The sequence below is a fragment of the Lissotriton vulgaris genome, unplaced genomic scaffold (assembly GCF_964263255.1).
Source record: "Lissotriton vulgaris unplaced genomic scaffold, aLisVul1.2 SCAFFOLD_741, whole genome shotgun sequence".
In the NCBI taxonomy this organism is placed as follows: domain Eukaryota; kingdom Metazoa; phylum Chordata; class Amphibia; order Caudata; family Salamandridae; genus Lissotriton; species Lissotriton vulgaris.
The window spans coordinates 460,229-487,631 of NW_028248381.1; the positions used below are offsets into that span (position 1 = coordinate 460,229).

At 53.7% G+C, this 27,403-nt stretch overlaps 1 protein-coding gene across 13 annotated transcripts in view; it reads right to left on the reverse strand.

Annotated features, from left to right (window-relative positions):
• DGKZ (diacylglycerol kinase zeta) overlaps nucleotides 1–27,403 on the reverse strand; it is a 502,570-nt gene that overhangs the window by 70,652 nt on the left and 404,515 nt on the right. For all 13 annotated transcript variants that reach the window (XM_086949968.1, XM_086949967.1, XM_086949970.1 and 10 more), the window contains one exon: nucleotides 26,783–26,882. In XM_086949968.1, coding sequence (XP_086806094.1) covers nucleotides 26,783–26,882 — 100 coding nt within the window. The remainder of the gene's footprint in view (nucleotides 1–26,782; nucleotides 26,883–27,403) is intronic.

Here is a 27,403-nt window from a genome sequence, read left to right on the forward strand (position 1 = left end):
CGACAAGAACCACCCTTGGCAGCAGGTCACTGAAACTGTGACGTCTCACCATGAATCGAATGCCAGCCTCAGACTTCACTAGAGACTCTAGCTTCCAGGATGTGACATCACTGGAGGAAGCTGGCACCGGACGGTGACGTCAGGCCAGGCTGTTACATCACTCCAAAAACGTGACATTCCACTTTGACATCGCTGAGGAAACCAACTATAGATCGGCGACATCACTGTGTGACCCTTAAGGCGGAGTGTGACGTCACACAACGATCTCTGGGGAACTTCCATCAGCCTGTGACAAAACTGGCAAAACCAGCTATCAGAAGCGACATCACTAGAGATCAGCGGACGTACTGTGACGTCACCGGAAGAACCAGAAAACAGGCTGACGTCATCCATGAACTGAAAGCATCTAGTGACATCACACCATGAAACTTATATTTGAGAGTGACATCGCGGGGATAATCAGCGGTCAGACTGCAGCGTCACTATGGAAACCAGCATCTGGGCTGCGACATCACGGGGAAAAACAACGATGAGATTGCGTCATCACGAGAAAACCAAATTTAAAACTACTCATGAGCCAAATGTCAAGCAGTGACATCACAGCGGGAATATGATGAAGTGAATTGGCTCTGCAGGAGTCTGGGATCAAAATACGACATCATTGTAGTAGGTCTCTTGGGTCAAGTCGGGACATAACTTTAGCAATTGGAAGCCTGCCGGGCATCACGCTAGCAACTTGAGGTCACACCGTGACATCATCAATCTAGCAGCTGAGGTCAGACTGTGACATCACTCCAGGAGCGTCATGCTCTGACATCACTCTAGCAGCTTGAGGTCAGACTGTGACATCACTAGCAGCTTGAGGTCAGGCTGTGACATCACTAGAAGGTTGAGGTCAGACAGACTGTGACATCACTCCAGGAGAGTCAGGCTGTGACTTCACTCTAGCAGCATGAGGTCAGACTGTGACATCACTCTAGCAGCTTGAGGTCAGGCTGTGACATCACTAGCAGCTTGAGGTCAGACTGTGACATCACTTCAGGAGCGTCAGGCTGTTACATCACCACAGGAGAGTCAGACTGTGACTTCACTCTAGCAGCTTGAGGTCAGGCTGTGACATCACTCCAGGAGAGTCAGGCTGTGACATCACTCTAGCAGCTTGAGGTCAGGCTGTGACATCACTCCAGGAGAGTCAGGCTGTGACTTCACTCTAGCAGCATGAGGTCAGACTGTGACATCACTCTAGCAGCTTGAGGTCAGGCTGTGACATCACTAGCAGCTTGAGGTCAGACTGTGACATCACTTCAGGAGCGTCAGGCTGTTACATCACCACAGGAGAGTCAGACTGTGACTTCACTCTTGCAGCTTGAGGTCAGGCTGTGACATCACTCCAGGAGAGTCAGGCTGTGACATCACTCTAGCAGCTTGAGGTCAGGCTGTGACATCACTCCAGGAGAGTCAGGCTGTGACTTCACTCTAGCAGCTTGAGGTCAGGCTGTGACATCACTAGCAGGTTGAGGTCAGACTGTGACATCACTCCAGGAGAGTCAGGCTGTGACTTCACTCTAGCAGCTTGAGGTCAGGCTGTGACATCACTCCAGGAGAGTCAGGCTGTGACTTCACTCTAGCAGCTTGAGGTCAGGCTGTGACATCACTCTAGCTGCTTGAGGTCAGACTGTGACATCACTCTAGCAGCTTGAGGTCAGACTGACATCACTTCAGGAGCGCCAGGCTGTGACATCACTCTAGCAGCTTGAGGTCAGACTGTGACATCACTAGCAGGTTGAGGTCAGACTGTGACATCACTCCAGGATAGTCAGGCTGTGACTTCACTCTAGCAGCTTGAGGTCAGGCTGTGACATCACTCTAGCAGCTTGAGGTCAGACTGTGACATCACTCCAGGATAGTCAGGCTGTGACTTCACTCTAGCAGCATGAGGTCAGACTGTGACATCACTCTAGCAGCTTGAGGTCAGGCTGTGACATCACTAGCAGGTTGAGGTCAGGCTGTGACATCACTCCAGGATAGTCAGGCTGTGACTTCACTCTAGCAGCTTGAGGTCAGGCTGTGACTTCACTCTAGCAGCATGAGGTCAGGCTGTGACATCACTCCAGGATAGTCAGGCTGTGACATCACTCTAGCAGCTTGAGGTCAGGCTGTGACATCACTAGCAGGTTGAGGTCAGACTGTGACATCACTACAGGAGAGTCAGACTGTGACATCACTCCAGGAGAGTCAGGCTGTGACTTCACTCTAGCAGCGTGAGGTCAGGCTGTGACTTCACTCTAGCAGCTTGAGGTCAGACTGTGACATCACTTCAGAAGCGCCAGCCTGTGACATCACTCTAGCAGCTTGAGGTCAGACTGTGACATCACTCCAGGAGCGTCAGACTGTTGCATCACTCCAGGAGAGTCAGGCTGCGATTTCACTCTAGCAGCTTGAGGTCAGGCTGTGACATCACTAGCAGCTTGAGGTCAGACTGTGACATCACTCCAGGAGAGTCAGGCTGTGACTTCACTCTAGCAGCTTGAGGTCAGGCTGTGACTTCACTCTAGCAGCTTGAGGTCAGGCTGTGACATCACTCTCGCAGCTTGAGGTCAGGCTGTGACATCACTTCAGAAGCGCCAGGCTGTGACATCACTCTAGCAGCTTGAGGTCAGACTGTGACATCACTCCAGGAGAGTCAGGCTGTGACTTCACTCTAGCAGATTGAGGTCAGGCTGTGACTTCACTCTAGCAGCTTGAGGTCAGACTGTGACATCACTCCAGGAGCGTCAAGCTGTGACATCACTCCAGGAGCGTCAGGCTGTGACATCAATCTAGCAGCTTGAGGTCAGGCTGTGACATCACTCTAGCAGCTTGAGGTCAGGCTGTGACATCACTCTAGCATCTTGAGGTCAGACTGTGACTTGTGAAGTAGTGTGGCTCACTGGTTAGAGGCGGCAGACCCGAGAGCAGAGAACGGCCCGGGACCAGGGTTCGATTCCCGGCGCGGCAGGTTTCTGGACCAGGGTCAGCGGACTCGATAATTCTCTCGCCTCGGTGCCCACTCTGATCAGCGATCACACTCGGCAACTCTGGGCATTAGCTTGCCTCATCTTCACTAACGGCCCCACCAGACCGCCGGGGATGCCTGGTCTCACCCTGGAGATACCCATTAAGGGACCATCTCTCAGGGAAGCCAGGAAGGGTTTCGCAGCGGTCGAAGCGCCTTGGGACCCTACGGGTAAGTAGTGCGCTATATAAATGCCTATACATTTACATTTACATCACTCTAGCAACTTCAGGTCACACCGTGACATCACTCTAGCAGCTTGAGGTGAGGCTGTGACATCACTCTAGCAGCTTGAGGTCACACCGTGACATCACTCTAGTCTAGCAGCTTGAGGTCACACCGTGACATCACTCTAGTCTAGCAGCTTGAGGTCACACCGTGACATCACTCTAGTCTAGCAGCTTGAGGTCAGGCTGTGACATCACTCCAAGACCGTCAGACTGTGACATCAGTCCAGGAGGAGCTTGTGGTCAGATTGTGACGTCACTCCAGGAGCGTCAGGCTGTGACATCAGCACAGGAGGAGCTTGTGGTCAGATTGTGACGTCACTCCAGGAGCGTCAGGCTGTGACATCAGCACAGGAGGAGCTTGTGGTCAGATTGTGATGTCACTCTAGGGCGCGAGGGGTGTCTGAACTAGTTGAAAGATGTGATTTTGTTATAAAGACCTCTTTTTATTCGCACATAAGCTCGCCTCCCTCATCCGTTCGCTCCGAGTTTTGAAACTTTATCTCCATCCCTCGCGCCGGCGCGTCTCCTCGGGCCGCAAACTCGAGAACACATGTTCACTGTTCACGTGGAGACGGCGGCGTGACTCAGGCCTGGTGGGGGTGACGAACACCAGGCCTCTGCGAGGGCTGGCCCCGGGGGTGAGGGGGGGTCACTGAGTGCAGCTGTGTTTGCTCTGCCAAGAGAAAACACGCATTCTTTGTCTGCCCCCCCTCAGTGTATTGTCGTGCTGACCTTTGACCCCGCTGCATCCACTCCCGGTGAGTCACTTGACTGGCGCTCTCTGCGGATCTGAATGGACAGCTGTGCTGACCTCTGCCCTGCCTCTGTGTCCCCTCACCTGGAGTCTCTTGACCTCTGTCCCCTCAGACTCCGGCGCTGGCTCGGGCCCCGAAGTCTTCATCTTCCGACCTGCGCCTCGACAACTGGAGGCTGCAATGAAGCGCTACAGAATATGAGCGCGTTCCTTTCTTGGGTTGTTTCTACAGGTGCGAGCCCCGCCCTGCTGGACCCCCCCCCTCACCTCTCCCCCCCGTCTTTCTGCAGTATTCAGATATACTTGCGTCTTTAGTGATGGCATTTTGAATCGATGTGTACGGCGGCCACCCCTGGGGCCCCGACTCCAATCTGCACTGCAGGCAGCTGACTGGGCACGGGGCATCCGAGCAGGCACACAGCAGGGGGTGCCCACTGGGCCGCGCCCAGAAATGAACAGAGGAGGGGGGTACGAGAAGCAGGGCGGGTCTGACGTGCAGCAGCTCTGCTCCCAGAGCAGCTACAGATGCTGAAAGTGATGCTTTTTAGGTTTTAGGTTATAAACATGTCACTTTATTAATACTTTCAAAATCTAGATTTGTATGAAGTATTTATTTTCCATCACTCATGACAGTGACATCCGCTGAATGTTGGTGTTCAACAAAAGAGTAATGGGAAGAGGTAAACTATACTACAGCGCGTAGAAGCATTGTGTAGGGCAGTACACCACGCGGGGAAGAGGAGACGCGCACTCCCATGTAGCACTTACTGTACAATAACAAGCATTTGCAAAGCCAATAGCTCTCGCTTATGGAGTGTGTTAGCCACGGGTCTGCAAAACTTGTGTAACAGGCTTTAACAAACTGACGCAAAATTTCGAGAAATATAAAGCAAAAATTGCCCGTAGCTAAACAAAATGTAAACACGTCATATAGCACTATATGTGGTGTTAATATTGATACATACGATGTCGATATACACATTGATATATGTAAGTATAATAACAAACTCGCTTCCCCGTTATTGAATTGACCCGATACACCTCTCCCTCAAACGAGAGTCAGAAATACGTGGTCAGGCGGGGCATGCGACCTAAGCCTGAAGCAACTGACTGACCAATCACAGGCCCGGGGAGGGGTCCCTTAACCAGCAGAACAAACGCGCAAACAGGAAAAACCCAAATCGATCCCAGAGATAGGCGCAGGGATACCCCAATGGTCTCAGGAGATTGGCCCCCAAAAAAACACGTTTGGCTGGAGGGGCGTGTGTTCCCAGAACATCATGAAGTCAGATACAACACTAAGTTAGGAACACACAGCCATTCAGAACACAGCATGCACACTACACGCCGTCATCTCAAGCTCCCATGTCAGACATCTGGACACGTACCCACTGCGTGTCCACGCAGGGTCGAGACCAGTGGTTAATTTGTAACAAGCATTTGCAATGCAATGGTCTCGGCATCATTAAAGGTAGAGCTATTGGCATTGCTCATGACATTTCTTTTTTTTTCTTTAAATGAAAAATAAATGGCCATTGTGATTAACATTGCCAATACACAGCACTCTGCACTCAATAGCACACAATGCTCTGCACACTTGCTCTGCACTCACTGCTCTGCACACTCGCCGCTCTGCACACTCGCCACTCTGCACACTCGCCACTCTGCACACTCGCCACTCTGCACACTCGCCACTCTGCACACTCGCCACTCTGCACACTCGCCACTCTGCACACTCGCCACTCTGCACACTCGCCACTCTGCACACTCGCCACTCTGCACTCACCACTCTGCACTCACCACTCTGCACTCACCACTCTGCACTCACCACTCTGCACTCACCACTCTGCACTCACCACTCTGCACTCACCACTCTGCACTCACCACTCTGCACTCACCACTCTGCACTCACCACTCTGCACTCACCACTCTGCACTCACCACTCTGCACTCACCACTCTGCACTCACCACTCTGCACTCTGCACTCTGCACTCTGCACTCACCACTCTGCACTCACCACTCTGCACTCTGCACTCTGCACTCACCACTCTGCACTCACCACTCTGCACTCACCACTCTGCACTCACCACTCTGCACTCACCACTCTGCACTCACCACTCTGCACTCACCACTCTGCACTCACCACTCTGCACTCACCACTCTGCACTCACCACTCTGCACTCACCACTCTGCACTCACCACTCTGCACTCTGCACTCACCACTCTGCACTCACCACTCTGCACTCACCACTCTGCACTCACCACTCTGCACTCACCACTCTGCACTCTGCACTCACCACTCTGCACTCACCACTCTGCACTCTGCACTCTGCACTCTGCACTCTGCACTCACCACTCTGCACTCTGCACTCACCACTCTGCACTCACCACTCTGCACTCACCACTCTGCACTCTGCACTCACCACTCTGCACTCTGCACTCACCACTCTGCACTCTGCACTCACCACTCTGCACTCACCACTCTGCACTCTGCACTCACCACTCTGCACTCACCACTCTGCACTCACCACTCTGCACTCACCACTCTGCACTCTGCACTCACCACTCTGCACTCACCACTCTGCACTCACCACTCTGCACTCACCACTCTGCACTCACCACTCTGCACTCTGCACTCACCACTCTGCACTCACCACTCTGCACTCACCACTCTGCACTCACCACTCTGCACTCACCACTCTGCACTCACCACTCTGCACTCACCACTCTGCACTCACCACTCTGCACTCACCACTCTGCACTCACCACTCACCACTCACCACTCTGCACTCACCACTCTGCACTCACCACTCACCACTCTGCACTCACCACTCTGCACTCACCACTCTGCACTCACCACTCTGCACTCACCACTCACCACTCTGCACTCTGCACTCACCACTCTGCACTCACCACTCTGCACTCACCACTCTGCACTCACCACTCTGCACTCACCACTCACCACCACAAAGCATTGACAAACCCAATACCTTATGTAGACGAGACCTATTGGCTTTTCCAATGCTTGTTTTTAACTCTGTGGTCGCGTCCTTCTGAATATGTTAAAATATAAACGTTCACATTCTATCGCACGTTGGCTTGAGGGCTGTTGGAATTCACTGTATGCTTTAATCCAAAATGTTGATGCGGGTTAAGCATTGACAAACCCAATACCTTATGTAGACGAGACCTATTGGCTTTTCCAATGCTTGTTTTTAACTCTGTGGTCGCGTCCTTCTGAATATGTTAAAATATAAACGTTCACATTCTATCGCACGTTGGCTTGAGGGCTGTTGGAATTCACTGTATGCTTTAATCCAAAATGTTGATGCGGGTTCAACGAGAGAGAGACAGAATTTGGCAGTACGGCAAGCGATTTTCTTGCATGAGTTCAATCAATGGGTGATGTAAACAAAGCGTCTTTCATCATTGAACTCGCGGCCGCCCCGGAAGTCAGGCACGGTCGCCTGTGACGGGGGCGGGGCCACGTTCACACCGGAAGAGGAGGCAGGCGGAGTCGTAGCGTCTCGCGGCCCGGGGCTCCTGTGAGCGGTGTAGAGCCCCGGGGCCGCGCCAGCAGGAGGTTGGGCGCCGCGTGCTGAGGTAAGGTAAGTTCTGGAGCGCGATTGGTGCACTTGTGTGTGTGTATGCTCGTGTGTGTGTGTGTGTATGTATGTGCGCGACGGTGACGGCGGGGGAGGGGGGTCTGGAGCGCGATTGGTGCACTTGTGTGTGTGTATGGTCGTGTGTGTGTGTGTATGTATGTGCGTGACGGCGGGGGAGGGGGAGGGGGGGCCTCGGTGCACTTGTGTGTGTGCGCGCGCGTGAGTATGAGTCAGGGGTGGTGTCTCTGTATGTATGTATGTGCGTGCCTGCATGGGCGCGTGTGTGTGTGTATGCGCATGCGTGTGTTGTGCTTGCGCTTCCCAGGAGACAGCGCCTGGCCACAGCGCGCGTTCCAGCTACAAATCGCCTGGAAGGATGCGCGTGACCTGGACTGTCTCCTGGGACTGCTACTCGCTAACATAAGATCTCGGCGGAGACGCGCTTACGCGCGTCTTTTAGCCGAGACCTAAAAAACATAAGTGCCAGGGCTCTGGTCAGAAGGCAGCTTGCACCAGCCCATTTCTCCTGTTAGTACTGCCTAAAACAGAACAAACTGCTAACCATGAAAGTGGGGAGAGGATGTGGCATAATGGCCAGAACTGCAGCCTTCGGAGCTGGTGAACCAGGTTGAGTTTCTGCGTTGGTTCAACATTCTGTGATTCTGGGAAAATTACAATCTCCCCGTGCCTACCATAAATTAATGTGTCCTTAACTGGTGCTCATGAAAAGTGCTGGTGGTGATGATTAAGTGTGGGTGCTGAGCAGAGGCGCAACTAGAGTCAAATTTCGGGGGGGCTAAGAAAAAATTTCGAGGGGGCTGAATCTTTAGGCAATCAGCAGAGTCGAGCTGCAGGGGCTCTTAGAAGGTGTGAAACAACAACCAAGCAAAGCCCCATTAATATGCACAAGGTCTTTTAAAGACCTGTGAAGTGCTCGGGGTGCGGCTGTGAGCGGCCCGGGAAGTGTCTCATCCCGGGCTGCCACACACGACGGGGGGGGGGGGGGGGGGGGAGGGGGGAGAGTTGGGGGAGGAAGCCCTTTGAGGCAAATGGGTGTTGCGCGCCTGGCGCCGAGCACCAGAAAATCAACAGCTCAAATTAAGCACTAGTCGAGACCCACCTGCGTTTCTCATCAAATGACCAGATTTATGGATCCATGACTATGCCCAGATTCCTGTTCTAAAAAATAATATACAAATTGTTTTATTACACTTTGTTAAATGTATAAAATGATGGCCAAAACCAATGTACTTTGAGACGGTCTTCAGAACCCGGACTCTGTCGCCTGCTCTCCCGGTCGATGTGTTTATTCAACCAACTGTTCCTGTTTTGCCAAATGCCTCTTGCCTTTCAATTTTTCAAGGTAAATTCTTATTCCTGCAACATTTTGGCGAGCCAGCCAGGAGAGATTGGTTCCTCAAGCCAGAGTGCGCCTAGGGAACAGGACCCCGCCCGTACGGATTCACATCTGCCCAGCTAGAACTGTGGGAATTACCTTCATAAGTAAAGCTCAAACATGTAGCGATACGGATCAAGATCAATCTTTACAAAAAGCCTTTGGGGCACCAAATACCCCAAAAAGAAATGACTATGGAAACAAGAATTCTGTATTGTTACTTTTATCAGAATTACTTCATTCAATGATATGCAGAGTAAACAAAAAGCAAATGCTGTCAACATAAAAAATTTGCATGGGTGAAAGGTGATAAAGGTGACAATAGTGTTTTAGTGATTAACGAGTGAACAATATGTACAGTGCGGTCATGGTAGGTGGCTATGTACACGTTGGGAGGCCGCAGAGCAGTTTTCTCCAGTGATTCCGGTCCTTGTTGTGTGGAATCCTGGTAGTTCTGAGCCTAAGTATGCAGAGCCAAAAGCAAGGCAGGGGGGCGTACAACCCCTCTGGGGTGAGTCGGAAACGGCAGAGCCCCAACAAGACACCGGAGCCAACTGCGTCCACAGACACCTAAGAGTGAAATGGAATAACCGTAGGCAACGATACAGAAGCTCCCGGAGACAGATGACCCCGTCAGTTCGTGGGACTCAACTGAGGGTACGTTCCAGCACAGCTGGAAGCATGTAACGGGGAGATGCAGCGTAACCCACTGGAAAAATCCCCAGGGGGGCTGATAATAGAAAGAGCTCCACAGGAGTCTCCGAACCTTCCCGGCAAGGAACAGCAGCTACACAATAGCAAACTAATACCCCACTTAGGGTACGTCACATCCCTATAAAAGCAAGGGACACCTCTTGAGACAAGCTCATAGGCAGAGGTAAAAAATAAATAAACAGCTGGCCCAACTGCACCAAAGTAAGGGAAAAAACCCTGGCTGAACAGACATACAATAATTCTGGGAAAAAACTCTTGAACCCAGAGACGTATTTATTTAAATTTGTTTTTATTGTTGCAGAAAAAAGGTATATCAGTACAGAGTAAACAATCCGCCGACGTGGCCTCAACATTCAGCCACGAACAGCTATGTGTGCAACGTTTTCTCATTTTATAGAACTGGTACACATAAACATGACTTCGGTTAATCAGTGCATTATAATCGTGTGAGGGCGCCTGCAGGCTGGGAAGCGATGGAACGGTATCGCCGTGGGGGCGGTGAATAAGGACAGGCGGGCGCTTGCTTGCCATAACGGCGCAGGATCTGGGTCTGTACTGTGCATATAATAGTGTTACCAGTGAACAGAGGGGTAACGGAACTGTGGGAGGGAAGCATGTAGGCGCTAGCAGGGTCCGAACAGGGAGATATCGGCAGCAGGGTGTAGAGGGGGGGTAAGGAAAAAAGGGGGGGGGGGGAACCCCATGGGGCTACGCGCCCTACTGTCCGAAGTGGGGGGGGGAAGGGGGGGATTGGCAGGGGGGGTTGCTGTATCTCGGCTAGCGGGGTGAGGGTCAGGTGGCCGGACGTACGAGAGGCCGCTCAAGACGCGGGGGGTTATCGGGGTTCGACCCTGGGGTGGCTCACATCAGGTAAAGGCTACCGGTCTTCTCGGGTGGGGGGAGACGAACCCAGAGACGTAAACAAAAAATCAGTGACAACACCGTCACACGAAAATACAGATCCACCACAGGGGACTAGAACCTAGGCAGTCAATGAAATCCTGAGAAGAGACACTGGACCACCAAGTTTGCATGGTCGTCAAACAAATGGCCCCCCTCAAAGGGCAGATCTCTGAGTCGCTCCTGAACATTTTCAGGGAAACTGCCATCTTGTCGCCATGCACGGCGACTCAGGGCACCTTGGGTGGCCATTGCTCGACCCACAGGGTCAGTTGTGTCCATGGCCGCCCGAACGGATTGAGATCGAGAGGCTGCTCTACTCGGAGCAAGTACGTAGGGCAGAACTGGAAGAAAAGCACTGTTAAAACGTTGGGCCACCTTCGAGGTCGCCCGACCTACTATTCTGCCCCAGAGCTCGCAAGCAAGGCGCCGCACCGACCCTGCCACGCACAGGCACAGAGGGGTTCTCTCTAATGCATGCGATTCCTGCCAACCCTGCACTGGGTTACACCAATCCTCTGGTCGAGGAGGCCAAAGGGCCCCACCTGCGCTGAATTACTAGATCTAGGGCAGGGGGGTAGCCAGATCAGCAAACCCAGGCGATCCTGGCCTCATCTCAGTTCGGTGCCAGAATTCCCCGAAGTTCGACCTCCCCTTCCATCGCAGGCAACCCATCAACCCTAGCGGCACAGGGACCACCCTCCAACCCGTCCAGTCCAGCACTTTCAGGCAACTGGGGGTATCACAGCGGTTCTGGATAAGGACATCACCAGTGGAGGGGAAGAGGATGGAGGGGAGGAGAAAGGTCCTAGCCCTCTGGGGTGTAACACTGAGAGGGGACCCGCAGGGTATACTCCCCAAGGGTATGCTCAGGCAGCAGAAGACACGACAGGAAGCAAGCGGGGGGAACAGATCCGTACCGGGGAACAGATCCCTACCGAGGGAAAACCGCGCGCAGCACTGAGCAGAGCAGGAGGCCCCGTGGGATCCGAGGAGATGCGATGCGTGGGTGGAGAATGGAGCGCGCTCTCGCCTTGGAAGCGCAAAGGGACAACAGAGCCGTGCGCCCTCTCCCGGAGAGCCGAGCTGCACCCTGGACTCCACTGGGGACAGAAACGCCACCAGAGCGTCAGCGTGGGAGAGGGGCTGAGCAAGAAACACGAGGAGAGCGAATCCAAGCCCAAGCTCAATGAAGACACAGGAAGAGCAGTGAGGCGCCTCTGCCCCCCTGAATGCGAGGGTCAAACAAGCACACCCCTGGGTAGATGGTGGCAAGAGAGGGCGAGGTCTTCATGGCACCTCTAGCCCGCTGGGCCGAAAGGGAGGGCACGTCTGAGAGGTCCTGGCCCGAGGTGGGCTCCGGTCCCCTGCATCACGGCCCCCCACTGTAGCCGCGAGGCTCCATCGCTCTGCCCACGACCTCGGCACAACTGAATAAACACATATTCTGGTATTTCATGAAAAAAAGTGTTTTTTTCCACACCAAGGAAATCGGTGCAATGTCCTCAGACACAGGAGCTGGCACCGAGACGCCGCAGAGCAGATGCTTCGCCCTGAACAACCAGGTGCCCCCACCCTGAACAGGCGGGGGACCACCTGACCAATCCTGGTGGGCCATGTCTGGGGGGACTTTGCTGCGCCCGCAGGTCCACTCTCCGTGCTTCATACACCGAAGGACTAAAGCTGCCAGAATACACACGGGTGAGGTGGTACGGACATGTAAGGAAAAGGTGCTTGCAGATACTAAGAGGGTGTCTCGGTTCCAAGTGACATGTTTAAATTGGCATGTTTGAAGCGCTATATTCATAGCGCTAGATGCAGAGTTCCAGGGGGTCCTAAGGCATAGTGTGTGCCTCAGGATATACATGAAACAAGATGGAACATGAGATACAGGGTGTTGGGTATGGATTCTGATTTCTGAAAGTGTGCATAAACTGAGGATAGAACCTTTGGCCACGCCTGAGCGCAGAGTTGAGCCGCCCCAAGGTTCTCAGAACACTGAACTCTTTGAACGGAAGGGACTCGATGAAGTCTGGACCCAACTGGAAACATTTCTATCTGCTCCCTGTGTTCCGGTGTTGCTCTATCTTTCTTCATTCTCTTCCCACAATGAACCTCGAGTCTAGAGTGAGACCTTGTGTACTGCTCTTTAGTGAGAAACATCACAATATATATAAACGTGATCAAGCTGCAAAGCGAAACGCGTTGTTTTCCTGCTGCTGAATAAAATTGCGTGCACAGCAACCTTCTGAGAGTCGGGTACGTCTGTTCGAGAGAATGGAAAATGCTGTGATATATATATATATATATACACACACAAGTCAAGTTAAGTAATTTATAGAGCGCGCTACATACCCATAGGGTCTCAAGGCGCTTGAGGAAGGGTGGGGAATTACTTGTCGAATATCCACGTTTTAAGTTGCTTTCTGAATGCTAGGTGGTTCTGAGTGAGGCGAAGGTGGGTGGGAAGTGAGTTCCAGGTTTTAGCTGCCAGGTAGGAGAAGGATCTACCTCCCATGGTGGTTTTGTTGATGCGACGTACAGTGGCAAGGGCTTGGTTCGAGGATCGTAGCTGACGGGGGGGGGGGGCGAGGGGGGGGGGTAGAAGGACAGTCGTGTGTTGAGGCATTCGGGTCCAAGTTCGTAAAGTGCTTTGTGTGCGTGGGTTAGGAGGCGGAAAGTGATCCTCTTATTTACGGGGAGCCAGTGGAGGTTTTTCAGGTGACCAGAGATGTGTTCCTTATGCGGGATGTCTAGTATGAGCCTGGCTGAAGCATTCTGGATGCGTTGGAGTTTTTTCTGGAGTTTTGCTGTGGTACCGGCGTATAGGGTGTTACCGTAGTCCAGGCGGCTCGTGACCAGTGCGTGGGTGACCGTTTTTCTAGTTTCGGTGGGGATCCAGCGAAATGTTTTTTTGAGCATGCGAAGAATGTTGAAGCAAGATGATGAAACGGCGTTGACTTGTCTGGTCATCGAGAGTGAGGAGTCCAGGATGACGCCCAGGTTCCGTGCATGGTCCGTCGGGATGGGTGCTTTTCCAAGGGCCTCTGGCCACCAAGAGTCATCCCAGGCGGAGGGGGAGGTGCCTAAGATGAGGACTTCTGTTTTGTCTGAGTTCAATTTCAGACGGCTGTGCTTCATCCACTCGGCTACTTCTTTCATTCCTTCGTGTAAGTTGGTTTTGGCGGTGTTAGGGTCTTTGGTGAGTGAGAGGATCAGTTGAGTGTCGTCAGCGTAGGAGATGATGTTGAGATTGTGTTGGCGAGCAATGGTCGCAAGGGGGCTCATGTATACGTTGAAGAGGGTGGGGCTGAGTGAAGATCCTTGTGGTACACCGCAGATGACTTCAGAGGCCTCTGACATGAATGGTGGGAGGCGGACTCTCTGGGTTCTTCCGGTAAGGAATGAGGTGATCCATTCCAGTGCTTTTCCTTGGATTCCGACGTTTCTGAGGCGCTGTAGAAGGGTGCTATGGCAGACTGTGTCGAAGGCAGCGGAGAGGTCGAGGAGGATGAGGGCGACTGTGTCTCCATTGTCCAGTAGAGTTCGAATGTCGTCAGTTGCTGCGATAAGTGCGGTCTCAGTGCTGTGTTTGGCTCGGAAGCCGGATTGTGAGGAGTCGAGGGATTTGTTGGTTTCGAGGAAGGTGGCAAGCTGGTTGTTGACAGCTCTCTCGATGACTTTGGCCGGGAATGAAAGGAGCGAGATGGGGCGGTAGTTTTTGAGTTCGGTGGGGTCAGCTGTGGGTTTTTTCAGAAGGGCGCTGAGTTCTGCGTGTTTCCAGCTTTCCGGGAAGGTGGCGGAATTGAGGGAGCAGTTGATGACATCTCGGAGGTGTGGTGCTATGATGGAGTCTGCTTTGTTGAAGATGTGGTGAGGGCATGGGTCAGTTGGGGATCCTGAGTGGATGGAGTTCATCAGGCGGATGGTGTCCTCGGTGGAGATTGGGTTCCAGTCATTAAGGATGTTCAAGGGGGGTGAAGGTCCTGCAGAAGGTTGGGTGGGTTGGTCTCCGGGTCGGTTGTCGAAGCTGTTGTGGATGTCTGCGATTTTGTTGTGGAAGAAGGTAGCTAGGGAGTCGCAGAGGGCTTGGGAGGGGGTGATGTCGTTGGAGTTGGCTGATGGGTTGGTAAATTCTTTGACGATGTTGAATAATTCCTTGCTGTTGTGGGCGTTGTTGTCTAGTCGGTCTTTGAATGCAGCTTTCTTGGCGGACCGGATTAGTTGGTGGTGTATGCGGGTGGCGTTTTTGAAGGCGTCCCTGGTGCTGGTGTTTGGGTCTTTTTTCCAGGCCTTCTCGAGGGAGCGACAGAGTTTCTTCGATTTCTTAAGATCATCGTTGAACCAGGAGGCGTTTTTGCTGCCTAGTTTGATTTGACATTTTTTCAACGGTGCTAGGATGTCGGCGCTGTTGGATAGCCATTGGGTGAGGTTAATGGCTGCTTGGTCGGGGTTTGAGGAGTGGGCGGGGGGGTTTAGAAGAAGCGATGAGGAGATGTGGTCGATGGTGATTTTGTTCCAATTTCTTCGCAGGGTGGATTGAGGAAGGTTGTGGATTGTGGTCTTATTGTAGATAAAGTGAACGCATCTGTGGTCCGTCCAATGGAGAGCTGTGGTGTGACTGAACGAGACATGTTTGCTGGAGGTGAAGATAGGGTCGAGTGTGTGACCTGCAATGTGGGTGGGGGTAGTAACAAGTTGTTTGAGTCCGAGGTTGGCGAGATTGTCCAGAAGGGTGGTGGCGCTGCTGTCATTGCTCTTATCCAGGTGAAAATTGAGGTCTCCCAATAGAATGTAGTCCTCGGAGGGGAGGGCGTGTGGGGTGATAAAGTCAGTGATGTCGTCACTGAATTGTGCACGGGGACCTGGGGGCCGGTAGAGGAGGGTGCCTCTGAGTGTGGTCTTGGGGTCGGTGTGGATCTGGAAGTGGAGGTGTTCGGCGCTGGCAAGGTTGACGTCTGTGCTGGTTGAGATGCGGATGGAGTTCTTATGGACAATAGCGATGCCTCCTCCTGTTTGCTTGATGCGGTCCTTACGGATGATCTTGTATCCTTCCGGGATGGCAATGGTGATGTCTGGGGCTGAAGAGGCATTCATCCATGTTTCTGTTAGGAAGGCGACGTCCGGAGAAATGGTGTCTAGTAGGTTCCAGAGGTCGATGGCATGTCTGTGGACCGAGCAGGTGTTGAGCAGGATGCATTTTAGGTGGTTGGTGTCAGGTCTCTGTTTGGTGTTGGTGGATGAGGAGTTGGTCTTGGTGCCGTCAAACTTGCAGGAGTTGCATGAGAAGGGTCCATGGGTGTGTCCAGGGGCGGCTTGGACGCAGTTAGGGGAGCGGCCGGGGTTAAGGGCTAAGAGGGTGGGGAGCGGCCGGGGTTAAGGGCTAAGAGGGTGGTGGCATCGTAAGTGATGCGAGTGGGCTGGGTATTGCGGGAGCCAGGGGGTCTGGCGCTGGGCGCGGTCCAGGCGCGGACGGGCGTAGATGGGCTTACCTTTGGCGCACCTTCGGCGCGGCCGTAGCGCGTGGACGCTGCGCGTTGGGACATCTGACATAAATGGGGAGTGGAGGGGGGCGGAGCGTGGGAGGGTCAGCTGGGAGGCGGGGTCTAGGTGCAGGGAGGGTCTGCAAGGGGTCCTAACAAAATGGCTGCACAGTAAACAAACAGATCAGCAAAGCTCCGACAACAATCTCGAGGTGCACAACAATAAAAGCGCTAGCAGAAACAAATGCGAGGCAAGTAGCGTTATTGAGCGCTGCGCGAAATAATTAATTAAAGCACTTGCAGAGGCACTAAAGCGCACAGGTCACGAGCGCTGCACAGTCAATTATAAGAATAGCGCCTGGAGTACAACTGAGCACAGGACACGAGCGCTGAACAGAATCAATTGAAATTAAAGTGCCAGGAGTCCAAATGAGCACCGTTCTCGAGCGCTGCACAATACCAGTGATACCAGCAGGAGGGGGAGGTGAGGGGAGCGGCCGCTTCTGCGAGGAGCAGAAGCATGTTTTTTTTGTAGGACTCTGTTGTACAAACTCAGTTATGGGGATGCAGAATCGAGGGAAGTCACCCCAGCAAGACACCCCAGTGCATTATATGTAAGTGCATTAAGGGCACAGAACATGCAGGTATTTGGTGAAATGCAACTGGTACACAACAACAGAACCTTCCGAACTATTTCCAGAGAGGAAATGTGTGATTTGGATAAAATAGTGCAGTAAAAGGTAGTTTTGGAAATATGGAAAACTCTGCTGCCAGATGATTAATGAAATGCATATTCCTGACTCATATGTGTCTAGGAGAAACCACGAGTCTTGGTGAGGAACCTTACAGACTCACAGGAAAAACTAAAAGAACAAGTGACAGAATAAAAAAAACAACAACAAAGATTTGGGACAGGGTGACAGAGAGAAATGAGAAATACCTAATGGTTAGGCCTACCGCCCCAATGTAGCCACGGCTTTAAGAAAACCTTACTCATGAGTGTTAGACGGACCGGGAAGGTCGGCTGAGGTTACGGGGAGAGGTCTCCGGGGAGAGCCGCCTCCAACGACTGTACAGACAAGTAACTTCCCCCCCACAGACGGACACCACACAAGACTGAAGGTTAACGAGACTTTATATGCAATTCTTAGGTTACGATGGTATGATACAAGGAGGTCTGGACTCAGGGGTCCCATCGATTCAAGTCTTTGGCTGAGGAAAGGGGTAGCGGGACAGTCTTAATTACCAATGAGTACGAAGTAGCTCTCAATCCTCGAGCTCGGCGTTGAGATGATCGGGCCGTGGAGGAGCCAAGCAGGTCCCGAGATGGATGAAGGAAAGATGACGGTCCGCGGCGGAGCCTGCAGGTCCCGGTGAAAGGTGACGGTTACAACGGTCCGCGGCCACGCCAGCAGGTCCCGACGACGATGAAGACTGTAGGTTACGACGGCTGTGGCAGCGCCAACAGGCAGGATGATGGTGCACAGGACAGAGCTACGGCAGCGCCAGTAGTCCGTCCAGGATGAGTTCCTCTTTACGTCTCTCGACTCCAAGATACAACTGCCTTCCTGCTCTGGAGCTGCCCCAGTTATAGGGCTGGCGTGCTTTGATGTCCGGACCCTCGCACTTGGAGGTCGGGAGGTCCGGGATGAGGGAGTCCAGACACCCAGCAGGGGGGTGGAGCCAGCGCCCGGGGAGGTGATGGGCGAGCGGCACTTGGCGGGGGAGAGCCATCGGCACCTCTTTCTCCCATTGACTTGCCAAGTAGCCCGCTCACCTCCTGGGTGGAGGGTGGTGCCGGAATGTCTGAGGCCAGGCTAGGCCCAGGGTTGAGGTCGATCGGGGGCCAGGCGGCCTCGTGATGAAGTGTCCAAGATGGCGGCCCAGGCTGGGCGCGTGGGCCGGCAATGGATCGGGCCCACGAGGTCGATATGTTTGAAGGCAGGGGTCCCTGAGGGGACGGAGGACGTGCAATGGTGGTGTGTGGTACTTGCGTGACCGGGCTCGGGCCTGGTCGAGCCGGGGGAGAGCGGCCCTTCACGTGGCCTGTCCAACATGCGTCCCCCCCAGCTGAAGGCGGGGAGAGCTACCCATCCTCTTGGGGACTCTCCTCGTCGAGGCGGAAAAACCGGGACAGGCCATCTGCGTTGGCGTGATCTGGCCCGGGCCGGTGTTCGACTGTGAAGTCCATACCTTGCAGGGAGATGGACCAGCGTAGCAACTTTGGGTTTTCCCCCCGCATATGCATCAGCCACTGCAGGGGTCGGTGGTCGGTCTGCACCCGAAAGTGGGTGCCAAAAAGGTAGGGCCGGAGCTTCTTGAGGGCCCATACCACCGCGAAGGCTTCCCTCTCTATGGTGCTCCAGCGTTGCTCCCGTGGTAGGAGTCTCCGGCTGATGAAGGCCACCGGTTGATCGAGGCCTTCGGTGTTCACTTGAGACAGGACCGCCCCAATGCCCTGGTCGGAAGCGTCCGTCTGGACGATGAACTCCCGGCTGTAGTCGGGGGCCTGGAGCACAGGGGCGGAACACATGGCGGCCTTCAACTGTTCGAATGCCGTTTGACACTCTGAGGTCCAGTTCACTTTCTTAGGCTGATTCTTTGACGTGAGTTCTGTGAGAGGCCCCACTATGGTACCATAGTCTTTCACGAACCTTCGGTAATAGCCCGTGAGGCCCAGGAAGGCTCGTACCTCGGTTTGGGTGATAGGGGGCTGCCAGTTCTGGATGGCGGCAATTTTCAGCTGTAGAGGGGCCACTAGGCCGCTTCCCACCTGGTGTCCGAGGTAGGTCACAGACCCTTGTCCAATTTGACACTTGCTGGCCTTGATCGTGAGGCCAGCTCGCTGAAGGGCTTGCAGCACTGCTCGGAGGTGGTGAAGGTGCTCGGTCCAATGGTGGCTGTACACAGCGATGTCGTCGAGGTAGGCGGCGCTGAACCCTTCGAGCCCCGCCAGGACCTGATTGACGAGCCGTTGGAAAGTCGCTGGGGCATTCTTCATGCCGAAGGGCATGACCGTAAAATGGTAGTGGCCATCGGGGGTGGAGAAGGCAGAACGTTCTTGTGCTCGGGGGGTGAGGCCGATCTGCCAATAACCTGCTGTCAGGTCGAAGATGCTGAGGAAGCGGGCAGCTCCCATTCGGTCGACCAGTTCATCTGCCCGGGGGAGGGGGTGTGCGTCTGTTTTGGTGACTTCATTCAGGCCCCGGTAGTCGACGCAGAACCGGAGTTCTGGTGTGGCTCCGGGGGCGGCTGCTTTGGGGACCAGTACGACCGGGCTGGCCCATGGACTGTCTGAGGGCTCGATGACCCCGAGCGTGAGCATTTTGGCCACTTCTGCCTGGATGCAGGCCCGTACCCGATCAGGTACGCGGTAGGCCCGGTGGCGGATAGGAGAGCTGTCGCCGGTGTCCACATCGTGCACACACCAGGAAGTGACACCTGGGGTGAGGGAGAACAGACTGGCGAACTGTGACAGGAGGGCTTGGCACTCTTGGCGTTGTTCTCTGGTGAGGGTCTCCGAGAGTCGGACCCCATCCACGGAGCCGTCCTGCTCCTGGGTCCGCAGGAGGTCAGGGAGAGGCTCGGAGTCGTCTTCAACCCCATTGTCTGTGGCCATCAGTAGGCTGAGTTCTGTTCGTGCAAAGTGGGGTTTCAGTCTGTTGGTGTGGAGAACTCGGAGTGGGTTCCGGGAGGACTCCATATCGATCAGATAGGTGGCAGGGCCCTTGCGCTCGATTACCTTGAAGGGCCCCGCCCATTTGTCTTGGAGGGCGCATGGCTCCGTGGGGGACATTACCCATACCTGTTGTCCCGGTTCGAATTCAATGGATGAGGCGTTCTGGTCATACCATTTTTTCATGTCCTCTTGACTGGCCTCTAGGTTGGCTTTTGCTAGGTCTCTGAACCGCCGGGACTGGTTGCGGAGGGTGAGGAGGTACCGGAAGACATCTGGAGGGTTCTTGGCCGGAGGCATCTCCCAGCCTTCCTTGATCAGGCTGAGCGGCCCCCGCACTGGGTGCCCGTATAGCAATTCAAATGGGCTGAAGCCTAGGGATTTCTGTGGGACCTCTCGGTAGGCGAAGAGGAGGCACGGTAGCAGCACATCCCACTGGCGACGGAGGGGCTCTTCCAATCCCCCGATCATCCCTTTTAGCGTGCGGTTGAACCGCTCAACAAGTCCGTTCCCTTGGGGGTGATAGGGGGTCGTGAATCGGTAGGTGACCCCACACTGTTGCCAGAGGGATTTCATGTATTTAGAGATAAAGTTCGTGCCTCTGTCGCTGACGACTTCTCGGGGGAACCCTACACGGGAGAAGATCCCCATCAGGGCCCGGCCGACCACTGGGGCTGTCACGGTCCGGAGAGGAACAGCCTCAGGGTAGCGGGTGGCGTGGTCCACTAGCACCAGGATGAAGCGATGGCCTTGTTTTGTACGCGGGTCCAGGGGTCCCACAATGTCTATTCCGACCCTCTCAAATGGGGTCGTGACTACTGGAAAAGGTTGCAAGGGGGCCTTTAGTTTGCGGCCGCTCTTCCCACTGGCTTGGCACGTGGGGCAAGATCGGCAATGCTGGTGCACATCGTTTCTCATTTTGGGCCAGAAGAAGTGGGTCACTAGGCGACTGTAGGTCTTATCTTGTCCCAGGTGCCCTGCCAGGGGGACATCGTGGGCCAGGTTTAGCAGAAAGTCTCTAAAGCGGAGGGGCACTACTAGTACTCGGTTGGCCCCCAGCTCGGCGATTCTTTGCTCGCTGTACAACAGATCACTGTCCCAGTAGACCCAATGAGTTCCGGAGGTATCCCCTGCGCTTTGGGCGAGTGCTTGTTGGCGAAGTCCCTCTAGGGAGGGACAGGTCTTCTGTTCCTGGCGAAATTGTTCTTGGGTGGGCCCCCCCTCTTGGGCCCACTGGTCAAGGTTAGCGAGGTCGGAAGGTTGAGCAGGTTCGAGGGGGGTGTCATGGTCGGAGGTCTCGGCTGGGGCGACCGGAGGCGGTGGCGCCGGCCATTCTGGTTCTTCCGGGTGATGGTTGGCACGGGCGGCCATGGACCGGGTGGTGACGCACGCCCAGTCCGGGACGCCTAACATCCCCAAGTGTTCTTTTCGATCCACGGCTGCCCACGGGGAGCTCTCTAGGTCATTTCCGAGGAGGCAGTCCACGGGGGCGTCGTCTCGGACCGTCACCTTCAACATGCCGGAGACCCCTCCCCACTCAAAGGGGACGCAGGCCATCCGACACAGACTTTCCGAGTTGTCGGCTGATCGCACAGGGCAGAGAATGTTCGGTAGATATTGTTCTGGGGTCACCAGGTGACAGCGGACGGCTGTCACACTGGCCCCGGTGTCCCGAAGGGCTTCGGCCCGTTGTCCATTGATGCTCACCCATTGGCTGTACTTCTGGGTGTTAGCGGGTAGGGGGACCCGCGGGACCATGTCTCTTCCCCCTAAGCACGCGAGAGTCATGGCGGCTGGCTCCCACTCCTGATACTCTTGCTCGCCTGTTTCTTGTTCCTCGGAGATCTGTTCTTCCCCTCGTGCCGCGGCGGCCACTTGGCGGGGTTTTGGACTCTGATACTGCGGGCAGCTTGGGTCGTTTGCGTAGTGGCCGACTCGTTGGCATCGGTGGCACGTGACATTGGCTCTGTACCCCGGTCGCGCCGGGGTGCTGCCCCGGTTGGCCGGGGGGGTGGTGCTGGTAGCGGGGGCGGCCGGAGTGTTGTCTCTTCCTCGTCCTTGGCCCCCTCCTCCTCCTCTGGGTCGGTAGTGACCATTGTTGTTCCTGCTCTGCTCGTAGGACCCATTCCGGCCCACTCTGGTGATCTCCCACCGGTCAGCTTCGGCTGCGAGCTGCCGGGGATCGGTTAACTTGCTGTCGAGGAGGTGTTGGCGTAGTTCAATGAAGCAATTGTTGGACAGATGCTCCCATACCATCAGATTGAACAGCTGCTCGTAGGTCGTGACGTTGTTTCCTTTGATCCAGCCTTCGAAAGCTCGGCTAAAGTACGTGACATAGTCCACCCAAGTTGTACCCGGGATGCGTGTGCAGTCTCGGAACCTCTGACGGTACATCTCGGGCGTGAGGCCATAGCGGGTGAGGAGGGCCGCTTTCATATGGTCGTAGGAGGTCATCTGGTGGTCTGGGAGCTGTAACAGGGTATCGCGGCCCTCATTGAGGAATCTGCCCCATAGGCCGGCTCCCCAATCGTTTCTATCGATCCGGTGTGCAGTCATAGCGATTTCATAGGCCTTAAACCATTGCTGGATGTCGTCTTCTCGGAAATATTCTCGGACCACATCCTTGGGGATGTGTACCTTCTTCTCCGTGGTCCCTGGGGTGTGTGGTCTCTCGGGCACCCCTAACTCTTTATTCTGTTTGCGCAGGTTGATCTCGGCTAGGTTCCGTTCGTGCTCGTACGCCAGTTTCTTTTCCTCGAGCTCCCTTTGTCTCTGTTTCTCCTCTCTTTCTTCTCGGAGACGTAGGTGCTCTAAGTTGATTTTTTGTTCGGCCAATTTGAGTTCTACGTCCATCTTGAGTCGGGCCATTTCTAGCTCGTGTAGTCGGGTTTTTTCTCTTTCTTGGATTTCGTCTTGCGAGAGACCGGTTCTTTGCCCTTCAGGGGCCGTGCTGGTTTTGTTCGCGGTGCTTTGCTCAGGGGCTTCGGCATCCCTGGTCTCTGCCCAAGATTCTAGGGCATGCTTAAAATCGTCCTTGGTGCTTAGTCCGGTGGTAGCGATACCTAGTTCGATGCAGAACTGCTTTAGTTCACGATGACTGTATTCCTCTAGTTTTTCCCTTTGGAACTTCTCAGTTGATCCGCTTTCTTTAGTTGTCATTGTGGTTCGTTGTGGGGTGAGCTACTCTCTGTACGTTATGCGGTGATTCGGATCCCGTCGCTGGCCACCAATGTTAGACGGACCGGGAAGGTCGGCCGAGGTTACGGGGAGAGGTCTCCGGGGAGAGCCGCCTCCAACGACTGTACAGACAAGTAACTTCCCCCCCACAGACGGACACCACACAAGACTGAAGGTTAACGAGACTTTATATGCAATTCTTAGGTTACGATGGTATGATACAAGGAGGTCTGGACTCAGGGGTCCCCTCGATTCAAGTCTTTGGCTGAGGAAAGGGGTAGCGGGACAGTCTTAATTACCAATGAGTACGAAGTAGCTCTCAATCCTCGAGCTCGGCGTTGAGATGATCGGGCCGTGGAGGAGCCAAGCAGGTCCCGAGATGGATGAAGGAAAGATGACGGTCCGCGGCGGAGCCTGCAGGTCCCGGTGAAAGGTGACGGTTACAACGGTCCGCGGCCACGCCAGCAGGTCCCGACGACGATGAAGACTGTAGGTTACGACGGCTGTGGCAGCGCCAACAGGCAGGATGATGGTGCACAGGACAGAGCTATGGCAGCGCCAGTAGTCCGTCCAGGATGAGTTCCTCTTTACGTCTCTCGACTCCAAGATACAACTGCCTTCCTGCTCTGGAGCTGCCCCAGTTATAGGGCTGGCGTGCTTTGATGTCCGGACCCTCGCACTTGGAGGTCGGGAGGTCCGGGATGAGGGAGTCCAGACACCCAGCAGGGGGGTGGAGCCAGCGCCCGGGGAGGTGATGGGCGAGCGGCACTTGGCGGGGGAGAGCCATCGGCACCTCTTTCTCCCATTGACTTGCCAAGTAGCCCGCTCACCTCCTGGGTGGAGGGTGGTGCCGGAATGTCTGAGGCCAGGCTAGGCCCAGGGTTGAGGTCGATCGGGGGCCAGGCGGCCTCGTGATGAAGTGTCCAAGATGGCGGCCCAGGCTGGGCGCGTGGGCCGGCAATGGATCGGGCCCACGAGGTCGATATGTTTGAAGGCAGGGGTCCCTGAGGGGACGGAGGACGTGCAATGGTGGTGTGTGGTACTTGCGTGACCGGGCTCGGGCCTGGTCGAGCCGGGGGAGAGCGGCCCTTCACGTGGCCTGTCCAACAATGAGGATGAAACTTAAGATATCATAGATTTTTTTACGGGGTTATTACTTCGCCCTCCTCCTCCATCGGTTTCTTCCACCCCAACACACAGTCAGATAACCTCAGTGCCCCAAAGGAGACCCCTCCATCCTACAAACCTGAAGAGCCTCTAGGGCTAGTACGAGCACCCAGGGTGCCACTACAAAGTCCCTAAACTCTCCAATCTGTGAGAGGGTTTATAAGTCACAAATGACCCAGGTCTTGTCTTCGGCTGTTCACACAACAGGGGGATGCTCTCCAGGCACCACTCGGGCAATTATTCCATGCCAGTGGTGCTTTACTGATGGTCCATGTCCCTCTGACTCAAAGAGACCACGCAATTTGATAAAGAGAGGCCCAATATTAGGGAAGAACCCCAAAGGTTCAGAGAGGAATTACTGACCATCTTTAACTGTCTGACCCTACTTGGGCAGATGCAAACCAATTACTAAGAGCTGCCTTGCCCGCAGAGATGCATCTAAGACTGCGGACTGCGGCCACGCGGTCAGATAAGGCACCGGATCCCACAGAGGGGCTACCAGAAGCCCACACCAAATGAGTGGATGCAGTAACCAAGGAGTGTCCTTGCAAAGCAGAATGGGCCAAGGATAAACCAATGAGAATACATAAAACTGAATCACCACTTCAGGATAGGAGACCCGTCTCAGACGGCCAAGCGAGGAGCAGCAGCTGCTTTCGTGCAGGGCTTGCCATCTAAGTTACAGGAACAGCAGCGTACGTACTGTTTGTGTGGGTTGGAAGACTAAAGATTTGGAGGAGTTAGTCGCAACTTCAAAATACTTTGTGAGTTGTCAGTAAAAGAGGGAAATGACCGAGGAGAGGCTGAAGACTCTGCAGACGCAATATCAGACCGAGGAGAGGCCGAAGGCTCTGCAGACGCAACATCAGACCGAGGAGAGGCTGAAGGCTCTACAGACCCAAAATCTGACAGAGGAGAGGCAGAAGACTCTGCAGACGCAACATTTGACAGAGGAGAGGCAGAAGACTCTGCAGACGCAACATTTGACCGAGGAGAGGCTGAAGACTCTGCAGACGCAACATTTGACAGAGGAGAGGCTGAAGACTCTGCAGACGCAATATCAGACCGAGGAGAGGCCGAAGGCTCTGCAGACCCAAAATCTGACAGAGGAGAGGCTGAAGACTCTGCAGACGCAACATTTGACAGAGGAGAGGCTGAAGACTCTGCAGACGCAACATTTGACAGAGGAGAGGCTGAAGACGCTGCAGACGCAGCATCAGACCGAGGAGAGGCTGAAGGCTCTACAGACCCAAAATCTGACAGAGGAGAGGCTGAAGACTCTACAGACCCAAAATCTGACAGAGGAGAGGCTGAAGACTCTGCAGACGCAATATCAGACCGAGGAGAGGCTGAAGACTCTGCAGACGCAACATTTTGGCCTAAAAGAAGACACAGGGATGCTGCAGAGGAGGGAAAAAGGCATTAGAGAGGTACAGCACAGGGGTTTTGGGAAAGAAAATGTCTATAACAGTTACAGCTAGTTTGCATTCTTCCACAGTCGACACAGGAGAAAAGGTGACCTTCACAGATATTTTTGGTGAACAGGAGAGAAATGGTCTGGAGGTCACCGGACACAAGGTTAGAGCTGCAGACATGCATTTTATTTTTTCTCTATCACGGGCAGTGTTGTTTTTTTATTTATATTCCACATATTATGTATTTAATTTTAGTAAATCAAAAGTTCATGGCTAATGCCAGACCTAAATGGATTTAATTATAGCGAAAGTGAAGAAACCCTACAGTTTTGTAAAAAAGACCAGTGCAGTACGTACTGTAGCGGAGAAGCTCATGAAATGAAAAAATGATTGGAGGCCGAAGGAGATTTTATTGCTGCCCAGGATACTTGATTGAACTTTAAAAAGACCGGAATGTAATGTTCGTTTCTTTACTAGTAATAAAACCCTATGATTAACCACTCCAAATGGCCGCAGACTGGGGCCCTAACTACTGCGTTAACACAGTTTCCTTTATAATGAGGGTTGGGGACAGTCCTCTCTTCATGCACCTGTTTTCAGTAGAAGGACTGTAATTGGACAGACAGACACAAAGATTTAAAGTTAATCTGTGCATCCACATTATAGGACAAATCCTGATGATTCAAACCCCCTTCAATCCACATTGGGGGCCTCGCCGACAGGCGCTGCCTCTGGAAATCAGCAGAGGTGGTGAGTGCGAGCCACTACTTGACGAGTTGCATCCTGTGATGGCAGATTACCAGGGCTGCGACCAGCTTTTCAGAGAAACCACCTTCGTGTCAGGTAGGTCCTTCACCTGTGATCCAAATGGATAATGCCGGATTCGCCCAAATTCGACTTCTTCTATTCACCTTCATCTATCTGTGCCCCCTTTCATTCTTGTCCAAAACATCTGACCCTCTACTGTTGTCTTCTTGCCTTATGTGACACTTTACTATTCTACTACAGCCCTCTTTATCTCTTCCATCCTCTTCAACCCTCCTTTATCCTCTTCCATTCACCTCCGCCCCGTCTGTTGGACCGTCTTTCGTTCTTCTCTGCCTCCCACAGACCACCAGCCCTTCAGCTCCATCCCGCTGGACTCTTTTCCATAGCTCTCTACATTATGTTACTGTTTTCCATGTCCCTCCACCCTGCTTGCCTCAAGTACCTGTAAATCGGTCTTCATAAGCGACGCTCCTGCTTCCACAATGTAATGGCAGATTGTCCGCTGGCGCAGGGCAGCCGCGTGGTGTAAACATGTCTCTCCACTGAAAGGAAAGACAGACTATGGGTCACCATCTTGCAGATCACAACTGAGCAGGCCATGGCAACCCGCGTACAGGATAGCACAGAGAAAAAAGCAGAAAACCATGAAGCGCAGCTACACCCTCCCACCATCATTGGTGGGCCATGAGATCAGAAGGACAGACAGACAACCAGACACCATTCACATAAGAGACACAACTCTCAAACAAGACTATAAAGAGACTAAAACTGTTCTGGGTAGGCAAGTTCTGATATCTGCTCCTCAGACCTACTGAATGTATCTATTTCAGTGAACTAGAGTGATATGGGAAATAGGTATTAATTCACTTTTAATTAAAACTGGGGGCAAACCTGGAGCCGTCATGGAGCCTCTCAGGCTGGAGACCAAACGACGTGTATCTTGCAAGGAAATGAAGTTTTTACTGGAATAAATACTATACTTCTGGCTTCTTCAGATGAATTTCCAAAGAGATTTAAGATAGAACTAAAGAGCCTAGAAGGTTGCAAAGTTTTACAGAGTAAT